The sequence below is a fragment of the Hibiscus syriacus genome, unplaced genomic scaffold (assembly GCF_006381635.1).
Source record: "Hibiscus syriacus cultivar Baekdansim isolate YM2019G1 unplaced genomic scaffold, ASM638163v2 tig00016066_pilon, whole genome shotgun sequence".
NCBI classification, from domain to species: domain Eukaryota; kingdom Viridiplantae; phylum Streptophyta; class Magnoliopsida; order Malvales; family Malvaceae; genus Hibiscus; species Hibiscus syriacus.
In genome coordinates, this window is record NW_024062381.1 from 1 (window position 1) to 15,922 (window position 15,922).

Sequence of the window (15,922 nt, forward strand, 5' to 3'; positions counted from 1 at the left end):
GATGAAGATTGTGGGTCTTATACTTCTGAGAAATAGGGGGCAGACGCGATCGTTGAAGATTGTTCGAGTCTTATACTCTCTGAAGAAAATAGGGGGCAGACGCGATTGTTAAAGATTTCGGGTCTTATACTCTCTGAAGGACTATGGAGGTTTTTGAAAATGTTCGAGTTCTATTCTCCTGGAGAAAGAGGGACGAACCCGTTTTCAGAAGATTTTTTCAACTCTCACTCACCCTAGAGGAAGAGCGAACGGATGAGTCTATCAAAGTTCTCATGGTCGGACAAATTTGAACATCTAGTGATCTTTGCTCTATTCTCGTTGCACGACAAAGAACAAAGAGGGGCAGCTGTAGATGCTCGATTTGTCCGGGCGTTATTTAATTTTAATTGGGTTTTACTATTATCGTTATTAGGGTTATTAGCATAAGTTTGGTATTTTAGTTATTAACATGAAATATATGGCATAAAATTGCAATAAAAAAATAATAATAATTTATACATGGATTAAGTATATTTATTTTTACTATTACAGGGCCTACACCAGAGTTACAACTAAACGGGCCAGACCAAACAGGCCCAGTATAAGAGAACCTAAAACCCGTTAGGTTTCCAGCTTCTGGTTCCAGCCGCCGCTCACCCTGGACTGTTGGATCTGCTCCTAATCCAACGGTCCAGATTAAAGGACCATTAGGGTTTTTGCCCTATGCCCAGCGCCGCCTTCCACGTCCAAATGAGCTCTGTCGACCGTTCGTCTCCACCAGTCAGCTTCCACGACTGCGCAGACTCACAGAGTCCTCCCTGAAGCCCGTGACCAGCTCGCACCCGTGACCAGCTCGCACCCGTGACCTGCAAGCACACCAAACAAGAGACAGAGCACAAAGACAAAACAAAAACAAAACGCAAGAAAAGAGGGCTTTTTATGAACAGTTATCATCAAAAGGAGGGGGGTAACAGTCTCTCTCGGTCATCGGCAACAGGAGAGAACAGAGAAATAGAAAGAAAACGGGAATCAACAACAACAAAAAACACACAGAGAGAACACCAAAAGGAGTAACCATAATCATCTTTGAGATCCATCAGCAACCCAAAAAAATCCATAGACCCAAAAACGAAACAACCAAAGATAGAAGTGAAAACTTTTACCTTCCTGGAGCCATCACTGTCGCTTGAAAGACCTAACCCGTTGAGTAACCAGGGGTAAGCTGTCATTTCCTCTTCTGTTCTGTTCTTTGGTTTCACCCGGGTTTGGGCGAGGAGGAGGGATTTGATTTAGAGAAAGCTAGGTCTAAGGTCTGTAGGAAGGAGAGGTTGGTTTTGTAAGGGTATTAGAGGGTAAAGCCGGCTGAGAGGTTCTGTAGGGGTTTTCGGGAAGTCTAGTGTTAGTCTCGTGATGGGGTTGAAGTTTTCTGGTAGGGGTTAGTCTCGGTCTTAGACGGTGGTCGTGAAGATCTTTGGGTTTTGAGGCGGCGGAGGCTTTGGTTTCGGGGTTGTAGAGGAGTTTTGAGAGCCTTGGCTTAGATCTAGGCCTAGGTGGTTACTCTTGAGTGGAGGAGAGAGCTCGGCCGCCTTAGACTCCTCATCGGAGCCCTAAACGGCGGAGGCTGCGGCGACTGATAAGATTTCTGTTAGGGGTGCGAGATTAGGAGAGAGTTTGAGGGAGAGAAGAAGGAAAACGGCGGGGCTTGGTTTGGTCTGGCTGAAGGAAGTGATTAGGGTTTCAGATTTTACCCTAATAACCTATATAACAGAACGCCAGAACGGCGTCGTTTCGTTTAGGCCCAAAACGGTAGCGTTTTGATAGCTGAGGGGAAAACTGTGCGTTTTAGGAAAGGTTAATGTCTGGCGTGGCCATCCCAACCTTGTTTCATTTCGATTTGGTCCCTATACCGAACTTTGTTATCTTTTGATTTTTATCTTAATTTTCAGCGTGTTATATCTAAGTCCAGAACCATGTTAGGGCCATTTTAATGTTGTTTTAGGCATTGGATGTGTAATTTGAGAAACTTTCAATTTGGTCATTTGCAGTATTTTGGTTGTATTATGTTTGCAATACCCAATGAAATGTTTGAGAGAACTTGTTATTTATTTTTTATGTTTTAGTCCTTCTAATATTTTAGGCATGTTTGTTAGGCTAATTAGATTTATTTTAAATATGTTGCATGTGTAGTATTTCGAGCATGTTGTCCATACGCACTTAGGTGTATTTCTTTTTAAAGCATGTTAGCCTCGTTTACTTTAATCGCGTGTTCAATTAATCTCTGCATTAACATCACTTTGTATGATTTGCATGATATCCTCATATGCATAACTTGACATTATTGCATAATCGGAATTTAGGGTAATGCCCTTTTAATCTAAAATTATCAGAATGTTCCTTAACTTACAGGAAAGTCGTTTTGACGATTTTAAATTAAAAGGTATCCCGTCAGTAACGCCTAATTAAATTTGGATATATCATTGTAAAATTTGGAAGCGAAAGAAAAGGAAATATTCGACTATTTAAACTTTTCGAGAAAAGGTCGTTAGAACTGAACTAAAGATCTGGTCTCGATATTTTTAAATAATCGAATATTCTTTATCTTTCTAATGACTTGGTAATTTTAGATTAAATCTATTTTGTTGCTTTGAATGTTGCAAATTTGCATGTTTGTCGTTTAAAGGGATCAGTAATCAAATCAAATTTGAACTTGTGAAATTCGTTGCAAAGAAAATTAATTAATCGACTAGGTACCGATTTAGGGCGTTGTGGGGTGCTAATCCTTCCCCCACACGTAATCGACTCCCGAACTCAGATTTTGATAACGCAGACCTTTACTTGTCGTTTTAATTAAAATTAATTTTTATTTAAAATGACAAAATGTTTTTGGGTGCCCAATCACACCCTAATCAAAGATTGGTGGCGACTCCTCAAACCTTATATTTTTACCGTAACGGAATTTCCAATTTTTCGAATCGAGAGGTTTTCTAAAATTGCATCGTTTTTAATCAAAAATCCAATTGAAAAGAGAATAATTAAAAATGACGCGGTTTTCAAAATCTCACCCAGCGGTTTTAAAAATTGTTTCGACAGTATTTATTTATGATCTGAAATTTATATTTAATAATGTATTATTTTTTAATAGTATATAATATTAAATTTGTAATTGACATCTGGTAAAATTATAGATAACTCTTTAGCTTTCTCTCTTAATAATGGAGAGGAAAAATGTGTGAATAATTGAATAAGGGTAGAATACATACATTAGTCCATGTTGTGTTTGGGCGTGGTTTAGATTATGTTAATGTTTTTTTAAGTGGGTTAATACTTAATATATATTAGTGAACTATGTCAATTTCGCAAGTTATACATGTTTTATTTTTATTATATCTTTTATGTTACATGTCAGGATAATTTACACAGATATGCACTGTCTTTCTTTTTTATTCAAAATATTGTAATGATATTTTTATTTTTCAAAATATTGTAAAAGTTATAGTAAATTTAAAGACGGAAAGAAAGTATAGCTCTTCACTATTTAAAATAATATTTTGAAATAAAAAAAATTCAAGATACCAGAGTTGCGTAACGTCTTCACCGTTGATGGGTTTTTAAAATAAATAATTGGAAATGACATACTTACATGACATCTTTACTGTTCACCGAATTTTACAAATAAAAAATTTGGGACGCCATACTTTACTGTTCGAATTCAGCAGGCTTCACGGGTGTAGTTTGCCAGGCGGGGGAGCAACAGCAGCAAGAAATAATTGCAGGCATGCAGTTAATTTGGGAATCTTTCACGTGAGGGCAATAATTATTGGTGCCATAATTTGACGGAATTGGGCAAATAATCAAAAACATAAAATTTATTTTTGGGTATTTGGGATATATGGTAAATGTTACAGTGTTCATAGAACTTGTCATGCTAACGTGATGAGTTTCATGAGATATATTTTTTAATGGTTCATATCACGTGGGCTTCACAGTCCGAATTTATTTAATATATTTTATAGAACTCGTCATGCTCGTGTGATGAGTTCTAATAAATTTTTTTTTTAAACTTTTAAAAACTTTATTTAAAAATATATATTATTTTAAAGGTGAAGGATCTCGTCACGCCGGTGTGACGAGTTCCAACGACTAGAAATTTGAAAGTTTAGACCGTTGGATTGACCGTTGTTAACGATCATTTTTTTCAAATTCAATGGAACTCGTACACAACACACTCTTTCATCTCTTACACAACACACTCCTTTCATCTTCAATCTATTACACAACAAACTCTTTTCTTCTAACAAAATACATTTCAAACAATGAATAACAAATTCTTCACAGTTGTCGATTATAATGGCAAAATTCTACAAACTAATGTTGATGTTGTGTTTAAGTCACATGTCGAAACGATTTTTACACGGAGCGGGGGGGGCGAGATTTTCGAAACCGCGTCATTTTTAATTATTATCTTTTCAATTGAATTTTAATTAAAAACGATGCAATTTTAGAAAACCTCTCGTTTCGAAAAATTGGAAATTCCGTTACGGTAAAAATATAAGGTTCAAGGAGTCGCCACCAATCTTTGATTAGGGTGTGATTGGGCACCCAAAAACTTTTGTCATTTTAAATAAAAATTAATTTTAATTAAAACGACAAGTAGAGGTCTGCGTTATCAAAATCTGAGTTCGGGAGTCGATTACGTGTGGGGAAGGATTAGCACCCCCACAACGCCCTAAATCGGTACCTAGTCGATTAATTATTGTCTTTGCAACGAATTCCACAAGTTCAAATTTGACTTGATTAATGATCCCTTTAAACGACAAACATGCAAATTTGCAACATTCAAAGCAACAAAATAGATTTAATTTAAAATTACCAAGTCATTAGAAAGATAAAGAATATCGATTATTTAAAATATCGAGACCAGATCTTTAGTTCAGTTCTAACGACCTTTTCTCGAAAGTTTAAATAGTCGAATATTTCCTTTTCTTTCGCTCCCAAATTTTACAATGACATATACAAATTTAATTAGGCGTTACTGACGGGACACCATTTAATTTAAAATCGTCAAAACAATTTTCCTGTAAGTTAAGGAAAGCCATTCTGATAATTTTAGATTAAAGGGCATTACCCTTAATTCCGATTATGCAATAATGTCAAGTTATGCATATGAGGATATCATGCACAAATTATGCAAAGTGATGTTAATGCAAAAAAATAATTAAATATGCGATAAAGTGAACGAATTCAAACATGCTCATAAAAATAAATTACACCTACGTGCGTATGAACAACATGCTTGAAATAATATACATGCATATATTTTAAAATAAATCTAAATTAACCTAACAATCATGCATAAAATATTAAAAGGACTAAAACATAAAAATAAATAACAACAACCTTTTTCATAACATTTTCAATTCTGGGTACTGCAAACATAATATAACCAAAATATTGCATAGGATCAAATTGAAAGCTTCTCAAATTACATATCCAATGCAAAAAACGGAAAGAAAATGGCCATAACTGATACGGGACCAAAATAAAACATTCTGGAAACCAGGAGGTAAGATTAAAATTCCCATAAGCTCGGTTAAGGGACCAAAATGAAACAGGCCGAACATACTGGGCCTCACACGTGATTACACCACCCATCCCAAAACACGGATTCCCTCAGGCTATCAGAACGTTGCCGTTTTGGGGGTATCTAAACGACGCCGTTTGGGTATATGGGATAATAGGGTAAGTCCTATACCTAATTTCATTTTCTCTTCTCACCCTAAGCCAAACAGAAGAGCCCCAGCCGTTTTCTCTCATTTCTCCTTCTTCCACCTTCAAACCCCAGACGAAGCATGGCCAACGCCGTGGCCACCACCGTCTAATGGCTCCGATGAGGAGCCGAGCAGGCGGGAAACCTACCCCGTAAACTTTGAACCCCAAAACCTTGAGTCTCTCATGACAGAACCCAAAACCAAAGGGGCTAAAACAACCCCAACCCTCACCACCGAACCGCGCAACCACCGTGTGTTCGCCTCTGTCAGAGCCCCGATGGGAGACCGCAACCTCACAATCTCACTCTTCCCTCTCTACAGAACCAAAATCTCACAAGCCCGAACCTAAACTCTACCGAGACCCCCTCCTAAATCCCTGAAACAGACCACATATCCAAGGTTAAAGGGAGTTACCTTGGGTGACTCTGGATGGCTTTTGGTTCCGGGCGACGAGGGTGAGTTTCCACTGACAGGGAGTGTAAAGGGGTTTTTCTCCCTTTTGTTTTTTACTCTCTGGTGTCTTCCGGTGGGTAATAGACTACACGGTTGTGGTATGCTAATGGATCTTCCTCTCCGTTTTTTTTTTTTTTTTTGGTTTTCCTGTTCCAAATTTTTTTAAATATTTGATATTTATTGCTTTTTTCTTCTCTGGAAAATATCTGAGGGTCCAACCCTTTACAACATTTTGGTTCTCGTTTATATAGAACCAGATTTTACAATATTTTTTGTTTTCTGATTTCTCTTTCAAATCCCGTGAGTCTACTGCGAGTTTATCTTCATTGACTTGGGTTTTGCTGCCTTGAAACTTGGTTCTGAGTCTTCTGTCGTGTTTCTCTTGATATTGCAGGTTGCTAAGGTTCACGTGGGATGGTCGACCGTCGTAATTGGGTCCAACGGCGGTGGCAACTTAGTGATCGAGATGGTTGGCAACAGAACGTGATCTGGACCGCTGATGGGTCCAGATCCTAAGGTTGCGCTTCAAGGTGGCGGCGAAGGGTCCTAAAACCCTAATGACTAAAGCCTGCATGCCGTTGGATCTCCCTGAATCCAACGACTCCTGATGACCCTTTGTAATTTGGGCTCTGCAAAAGACAAAGACAATGTTTAGTGCCTTTTTAATTGTTTAATTATTTACTTATTTACGCTTATATATATATATATATATATAATAATTATATATATCCACTTATAATAATATTATAATAATAAACTCGAATTAACTTTGAATAAGACCCCGGACAAATTGAATATCTACAGCTGCCCCTCTTTGCTCATTGTCGTGTAACGAGAATAGAGCAAAGATCAATAGATGGACAAATTTGTCTGGTCATGAAATATTCAAAAGATTAATCCGTTTCCGCAACTTCGGGATAGTGGGACTTAAAAATATTCGGAAACGAGTTCGCTCCCTCATTTTTAGGGAGTATAGAACTCGAACAATTTTCTGCGAACGAGTTCACTCCCTCTTTCTTCAGGGAGTATAGAACTCGAACAATCTTCTGTCAACGGGTTCGTTCCCTCTTTCTTAGGGAGTAGGAACTTGAAGAATCTTCATCAATCGTGTCTGCTCCCTATTTCCTCAGAGAGTATAAGACCCAAACCATCTTCAACAAATCTTGTCTGCTCCCTATTTCTTCAGAGAGTATAAGACCCAAACAATCTTCATCAATCGTGTCTGCTCCCCATTCTTTCAGAGAGTATAAGACTTGAACAATCTTCATCAATCGTGTCTGCTCCCTATTTCCGCAGAGAGTATAAGACTCGAACAATCTTCATCATCGTGTCTGCTCCCTATTTTGCAGAGAGTATAAGACTCGAACAATCTTCAACAATTGCGTCTGCTCCCTATTTCTTCAGAGAGTACAAGACTCGAACAATCTTCATCCATCGTGTCTGCTCCATATTTCTGCAGAGAGTATAAGACTCGAACAATTTTCAACAATCGTGTCTGCTCCCTATTTTTTTCAGAGAGTATAAGACTCGAACAATCTTCAACAATCGCGTCTGCTCCCTATTTCTTCAGAGAGTATAAGACTCGATCAATCTTCGATTATCGTTGGGAAATCTGCAAACATTTAAAATAATCATGCAATGTCATGATCCTATTCATGCCTACGATGTATGCAATTTAATCCACTTTCTTCTTCGAAAGAATACTATCCCCTTTGATTTCAGTGGAACTCGGTTTCGCTTTGGGCATAGAGCATTTCACCAGTTCACCCCAGTTGATGCTCTCAATACTATAACTTTTGGCTTGACAAGACTTTGACTTCTTCTTTCTTGAGGCCTGCCAGTACCCCTGACCAATCTTCTTGATAAATGACAACATCCTTGGGTCATCTATTAATGGCTGTGATTTTCTATGAATTCCAAAGTTTTAGCTTTTCCCAACCATACAAGCTTATGGGTAAAACCATTGCTAGCTTCAGAATACATGCATTTCCAGAACCTTTTGCATAATAATACAAAATGATCTCATGTACCACCAGTTAAGCTATGCGTTTTAACTTTCTCAAGATTAGATGCTTGTAAAAGGGAAATTAAGAAGGGAAAATATCTCTTTATTTATATAAATGGCGAAGAATTTTTAGGCAACTACATGACAAACTTTAATCGGAAAAGAACAAAAGGATAGGTGTCTTCAAATATCAATAACACAAATGCTTTTGAACTGGCACGCCGTCAGAATGACTCGAGTGTAGCTTCTGTCAAAAGGACCTCCAAAATGGTGATGACACCTAAGAGTGCGAAACTCTTTCTGAGCCCCAAAATCTCCCATTATTGGATGCCATAAACCAATATTGAATCTCACGTGCATTCAATTCCTCCTCTGGTTGTCCTCATCGAGACTCATTGATCTTTGGTCTCAACCCCAATGGCCATTGTCGTTACCCATGTCAGGAGCTCTTCCTACTTCCAAAAACAATTCAGATTATCCACCATGCACGAACTCTGAATTTAAAACTCAAGTCGCCCTTTGCGGGTTTTCGACTCGAGACCTCCTTTGGTTTCAAGACGCCCTTTTCGAGTTTTCATCTTGAACCCTTCCTTTTTTCCATTTTTTCATTTTTTTATTATTTTTTTTATTTTTCTTTTTTCATTTTCACTCATTTTTTTCTTCTTTTTTCTTCAAGCAAAATACTTCTTAACTGCGTCAGAATTCACTGGATGAGGTAATTCAGACCCATCCATCTCAGTTAAGACCAGGGCTCCCCCAGAAAAAACTTTCTTGACAACATAGGGTCCTTCCCACTTGGGCATCCATTTCCCTCGGAAATCTTTTTGAATGGGCAATATCCTCCTGGGAGCCAAATCTCCTTCGTGGATTTCTCGAGGGCGAACCTTCTTATCATGTGCTCGTATCATCCGCTTCTGGTATATCTGACCGTGACAAATAGCCTTCAATCTCTTTTCTTCAATCAGATTCAATTGGTCATATCTGGCCTGTACCCATTCTGCCTCATTTAGCTTCACCTCTGATAAACCCGGAGCGAGGGAATTTCCACTTCAATAGGGAGGACAGCTTCCATCCCATAAACTAGAGAAACGGAGTTGCCCCAGTAGACGTTCGTACAGAAGTCCGATAGGCAAACAGAGCAAATGGCAACTTCTCATGCCAATCTTTATAAGTTTCAGTCATCTTCTCTATAAGCCTCTTAATGTTCTTATTAGCCGCCTCCACTGCCCCATTCATCTTTGGGCGATAAACCGTGGAATTATGATGCTTTATTTTGAATTGCTCACATACAGATTTCATCATCTTGTTGTTTAAGTTCAACGCATTGTCAGAGATAATTCTCTCTGGTAAGCCATATCGGCAGATGATTTCTTTCTTCAAGAACCTACATATCGTTGACTGGGTAACACTTGCATAGGAAGCTGCTTCTACCCACTTGGTGAAGTAATCTATTGCTACCAGAATGAAGCGATGACCATTTGACGCTTTTGGAAAAATTTGCCCAATAACATCCATGCCCCACATAGAAAACGGCCACGGAGCTGTCATCACATGCAACGGATGAGGAGGGGTGTGCATTCTATCCCCATAAATCTGACACTTGTGACACTTTCGGGCATAATTGATGCAATCAGTCTCCATAGTTGACCAATAATACCCAAATCTCATAATCTGTCTGGCCATTACATGCCCATTAGCATGGGTGCCACATATTCCTTCATGTACTTCTTCAAGAATCATTTTCGCTTCTTTATTGTCCACACACCTTAATAAGACCTGATCCATGCTTTTCTTATATAAGATCTCACCATTAAGCACATACCCTGCTGCCATTCTTCTAATGGTCCTTTTGTCATTCTCAGTTGCCTGTTCGGGGTAACTTTGATATCTTATATACTGGAGGATATCATAGTACCAAGGCCCTTCATCATCTTCTTCTTCAATGTCAAAGCAGTGGGCTGGATATTCATAAGCCTTCATCTCAATAGGCATCATATTTGAATGCTCGTTCATCTTAAAGGCCGCTGCCAAAGTAGCCAAGGCATCTGCCATTTGATTTTCTTCTCTGGGGAGGTAATTGAAAGTCACTTCTTCAAATTCTTCAATAAGTCCCAGAACTAATTTACGATATTCCACAAGTTTGGGATCTTTGGTTTCCCATTCACCTCTGAGTTGGTAAATTACCAAAGCTGAATCCCCATATACCTTCAACATTTTTGCTTTGAGTTCAATAGCTACTCTAAGACCCATAACACAAGCCTCATATTCAGCCATATTGTTTGTACAATCAAAATTGAGCCGACTGGTAAAAGGATAATGCTCTTCACTTGGTGAGACCAAGATTGCCCCAATCCCATGCCCCAAGGCGTTTGAAGCACCATCAAAGTTCATCTTCCAGTATTTACCGGCAAGAGCAATTGTTTCTTCCTCCGAGATAGCCATTAAATCCTCATCCGGGAAATCGAAATTCAACTGTTCATATTCTTCTGAAGCCCTACTCGCAATGAATTCTGCTATGGCGCTCCCTTTAACTGCTTTCTGGCTTACATACTGGATATCAAATTCGGACAACAGGATTTGCCAACGGGCTAACCTTCCAGACAATGCAGGTACCCCCATCAGATACTTTAAAGGGTCCAGCTTAGATATGAGCCAGGTAGTATGATACAACATATACTGTCTAAGTCTTCTGGTAGCCCATACTAAAGCGCAACACAATTTTTCAATTGGTGAGTATCTGGCCTCACACTCAGTGAACTTCTTACTGAGATAGTAGATAGCCCTCTCCCTCTTCTCAGTTTGATCATGTTGCCCCAACACACATCCCATTGAATTGTCATAAACGGACAAGTAAAGAATTAAAGGCTTTCCTGGGATAGGTGGCGCTAGGATCGGAGTATTCGAAAGATATCTCTTTACTGCCTCAAAAGCCTCTCGGCAATCTTCACTCCATTCTCCTGAATCATTCTTACGAAGAAGGCGGAATATGGGATCACATCTTTCGGTCAGCTGTGAGATAAACCGAGCGATGTAATTTAATCTCCCCAAAAATCCTCGAACCTCTTTCTGTGTTCTTGGGGCTGGCAAATCTTGAATGGCTTTTACTTTATCGGGGTCTATTTCGATTCCCTTTCGGCTCACTACGAATCCCAACAGTTTTCCCGATGTCACCCCAAAAGTACACTTATTTGGGTTAAGTTTTAGTTGGCACTTCTTTAATCTTTGAAAGAGCTTCCTCAAATTCTCGACATGTTCCTCCTCCGTCTTGGCTTTGACAATCATATCATCGACATAGACTTCAATTTCTTTATGCATCATGTCATGAAACAACGTCACCATGGCCCTCTGATAGGTTGCCCCTGCATTCTTTAATCCAAACGGCATGACTTTATAGCAAAACGTCCCCCACATAGTGATAAACGTTGTTTTCTCCATATCTTCAGGGTATATTTTAATTTGATTATAGCCGGAGAAACCATCCATAAATGAGAATAAGGAATTTCCAGCAGTATTGTCCACTAACGTATCTATATGTGGCAAAGGAAAATTATCCTTTGGACTAGCTTTATTCAGATCTCTATAGTCGACACACATTCGTACTTTCCCATCCTTCTTTGGTACTGGGACAATATTTGCTACCCACTCAGGATATTTGGCCACTGTGAGAAACCCAGCGTCAAATTGTTTCTTCACTTCTTCTTTAATCTTGAGCAGCATCTCGGGTCTCATTCTTCTCAGTTTCTGTTGTACGGGCTTGCAATCAGGCTTTATTGGTAATTTATGGACAACCAATTCTGTATCCAGCCCTGGCATGTCCTCGTATGACCAAGCAAATACATCCTTGAACTCTTGAAGTAATTCTATCAAGCTTTGCCTCCCTTCAGTAGACAGGGTGGTACCAATCTTTATTTCCTTTCTATCCTCATCTGTACCCAGGTTCAAGATCTCTGTAAGCTCTTCGTGAGGCAGGATCTGCTCATCTTCCTGTTCCACCATCTTTAGTAATTCTGAGGGTGGTTCACATCCCTCATCCTCATCACAACCTTCGATTTCCCCTTGACATATGGGCATCTCGAAATCAATCTCCGGGTCAGAGTCATTAGCATTCGTATTATTGATATCTGAGTTCCTGAAAGGATAACGAAAAAGAAGATATATACATATATACATATATACATATGGGAGAATCTTTTCCCATATAAACAAATAAAAAGAAATAATATATGTGTATATTCAAACAAAAATGCATGAGGAAGTTTTTGCCATTCGGTAATTAACAAAACACATCTTTTATTGAAAGCAAGTAAAAACACACAACTTAACCCTTTACATCAAATCACCTACTGTCCCAGGGTATGAACAATAGGGAAGAGTTCCAGTGTATTACTCTGCAAAAGGTTTGTAAACTACGGGCAATTCCTCCGCAGTCCAGTTGTTCAACACAAAGCCCAGTGGCGCAGGGTAAATGCCCATAGCTCTCATTTCTTTGAACTCCTCATCGGTTATGACATTAATGCCCAAGTCCTCCAAGGCATTCTCAACTATCCCTTTACTGCTTTCCAAAGTCCCTTGAAACATATATCCTCTTGATACGAAAATGCTGCTCAATGGCGGGAATGTCATGGGTTCCCAACTTGGGTCCTCACCAGTCAATCTCGCCTTTCTCAATTCCTGAATCTTCTTGATGCTTCTCATTTTTTCTTTTAAAGTTGGCTGATACCCTAAACCGAACCTGTCTCTTTTAGTTACAGGGTAGATTGGGCTCACCAGTCCTTGCAACCGACGTCCAAGCCCTTTGTCAGTTTTTGCTCCTCTTCCAAGAGTCAGCTTAAGCCCCATTTTGGTGCAGTTTGACAATCTAGGCTTCGGGATCTTCTTTCCTTCTGCCACAAACATGGCATTGACGTATTCCAACGATCTGAAAGAACATTCAACAGCTTGCTCTTCCACTTCAACGTATGGAGCAGTAGTAGAAACCGAAGCAATAATGTCTTCCTCAGCATGAATGCATATAAGCCTCCCATCCATTGCAAACTTTATCTTTTGGTGCAACGTTGACGGAACCGCACCGGCCTGATGAATCCAGGGTCTTCCCAATAAACAGTTGTATGTAGGCATGATGTCCATCACAAGAAACTCTACTTCGTATATCGCCGGGCCAATAGTCAAAGGGATATCAATCTTGCCTAGAACTTCTCTCTTCGTTCCATCAAAAGCTCGAACCACACTTTGACAGCTTCTCATCAGGGTGCTGTCCACTGGCAATTTTTTCAAGGTCACCAAGGGCATCACATTTAACGCCGAACCGTTATCTATCAGTACTCTGGATAGAACATGCCCTTTGCACCTAACTGTGATGTGTAGGGCCTTATGATTGCCAATCATTCCAGAGGGGACCTCGTCCTCAGAAAAAGATAAAAAATTATCGGCCTGGATGTTGGCAACTAGTCGGTCCAGCTTTTCTGTGGGTATCTCCTTCGGGACAAATGTTTGGTTTAAAACTTTTAACAGGGCGTTGCGATGAGCCTCTGAACTCAGAAGAAGTGATAGGACAGAAATACGGGCAGGCAGCTTGTGCAATTGCTCAACAATACTGTATTCACTATGTTTCAGAAATTTTAAAAATTCCATCGCTTCATTCTCCGTTACTGGCTCATTGACGATGGGTTCATCTTCTCTTATCTGCACATCGATACTTTTTCCTTTCTCGACAGCAATCTTTTTCTCAGGTTCTTTGTGATAACATCTACCACTCCTGGTCATGTGTCCCACTTCATCTACCTCTTCCTGTTGCTTTGTCACCTCTCCTATTCGACAAGTATATCTCCAGGGTACCTGTTTATTGTCTTTGTACAGGAACGAAGAGGGAGGTGTAATAATCACCTTTGGAGCTACCTTCTCAGCCACTCGATTCTTGGGAGTAATGACGAGGGGACAACTAGCACTATAGACCTCTTTGGATGATCCCTCAGAGGCGTAAACTTCCGCTTCTTCTTTCTCAGCCCCTTCTTTGAAGAACTCGATTTCCTTACTATCCATCATCTCTTGTACCAGCCCTAAGAAATCAGAACACTGTTGTATACTGTGTTTTGTGCAGTTATGGTAGTGGCACATCTCTTCGTTATTGAAACGTTCACGTGGCAGATTAGTCTTTAATAGTCCTACCTTGACCATTTGGCGCCACACCCAAGACATGGGTGACATCACCTCCCTAACATTTTTTACAGTCGTTTTTCCTTTCTCTTCAGCGACTGCATTAATCCCGGCTCCTGCATGGTTTGGCAATGGATTCTGGGCTATGTTTGGCTGTTCACCGTCACCAAAGTTGATGACGTTTCTTCTTCTCAGAGCTTGGACGACCTTTTTGAAAGCGGACAATTTTCAATAGAATGTCCGGAAACCCCTGCATGGTATTCGCACTTAGCACTAGCATCATACCACTTGGGATACGGGGGTTGTATAGGGTCCACATGATAAGGTGAGACTACATGTCGATCATATAATTCGTGGAATAACTCCTTATAAGTCATGGGAATCGGATCAAATTGAGGCCTCTCTCTCCTTGGATCTCTTGCCCCCTGCCTATTGTCAATTTGGGGTGATGCTACCGTTCCCTGTGGTCGGGACACTGTGATATTATGGGAATCATACTGCCTTATTTTGTTGACTTCGTTTTCCTTCTTCCTCATCGGTTGTTTCTTGCTGGAATCTCCTCCCTCAAGCTTCCCGCTTTTGATCACCATTTCAATCATTTCTCCCGCCGTAACTATATCAGCAAAACTTCGAGAAGGATTACCAACAAAATGTGAGAAAAATGGAGCCTTCAAGGTATTAACAAAAAGTAGGTTCGTTTCTTCCTCTACCAACGGTGGGTGGACTTGTACTGCTATCTCTCTCCACCTCTGAGCATATTGTCTGAAACTTTCACTATGCTTCTTCTCCATTGCTTGCAGCACCATTCTGTTAGGCCTGACGTCCTTCACATGTTTATACTGGTCGAGAAAAGATTTGGCCAGGTCTTTCCATGTCCTGACATCAACTCTCCTTAGTTGATTATACCATCGCAATGCTGAGCCTACTAAGCTTTCCTGGAAACAGTGGATCAACAGCTGGTCGTCCCCTACGTAACCAGTCATTTTCCTGCAGAACATTGTGATATGGGCAGAAGGGCATCGGGTACCGTCGTATTTCTCGAAATCAGGAGTTTTGAACTTGGGAGGTAGGACCAGATCAGGAACTAAACTCAGTTCCTTAGCGTCGAGCCCATACAAGCTGGTATCTTCTTTCATAGCTTGTACTTCATTTGCTAGCTGCTTATATTGCTCCTGCAACAACTTGTTTTCGCTCTTCTTTGCTTCTTCATCAAGGTCCGGGACCTGGTGATATGGGCTTTCTTCGGGAAGCGAACAAGATCCAGGTTGCGGATTCACTGCAATGCCGTCAGGATTTATGTGTACTTTGGTATGGACAGATGTTCCTTGGATATTCGGAGACTGTACCGGGGTAAACCCTGGGGGTAAAGTGGTTCTTCACTTGTTTGCTCATGGGCCTTTCCGTGCTCTGGATTTCTCCCTCCTAGCATATTTGCCAACTTAGACAACATATCCTCTTGAGCCTTAAGCATATCTTCTTGCATTTTTCTCAGATCATCTTGCAACTGCAATTGAGTTCTTTCTATTTGAGCAATCTTATCATCCATGGCCTTCCTTGTGTTATA

At 40.0% G+C, this 15,922-nt stretch overlaps 1 protein-coding gene across 1 annotated transcript; it reads right to left on the minus strand.

The window, feature by feature from the left end:
* Window positions 1-8,876: 8,876 nt before the first annotated feature.
* Window positions 8,877-15,509, minus strand: LOC120208229 (the record flags this gene model as incomplete). The annotated part of the gene is given in 5 exon segments (XM_039207551.1): window positions 8,877-9,226; window positions 9,229-9,294; window positions 9,297-12,231; window positions 13,156-13,827; window positions 14,901-15,509. Coding segments are annotated over 5 exon segments (4,632 nt in total), but the record flags the coding sequence as incomplete, so codon positions are not given.
* Between the last annotated feature and the right edge of the window lie 413 nt (window positions 15,510-15,922).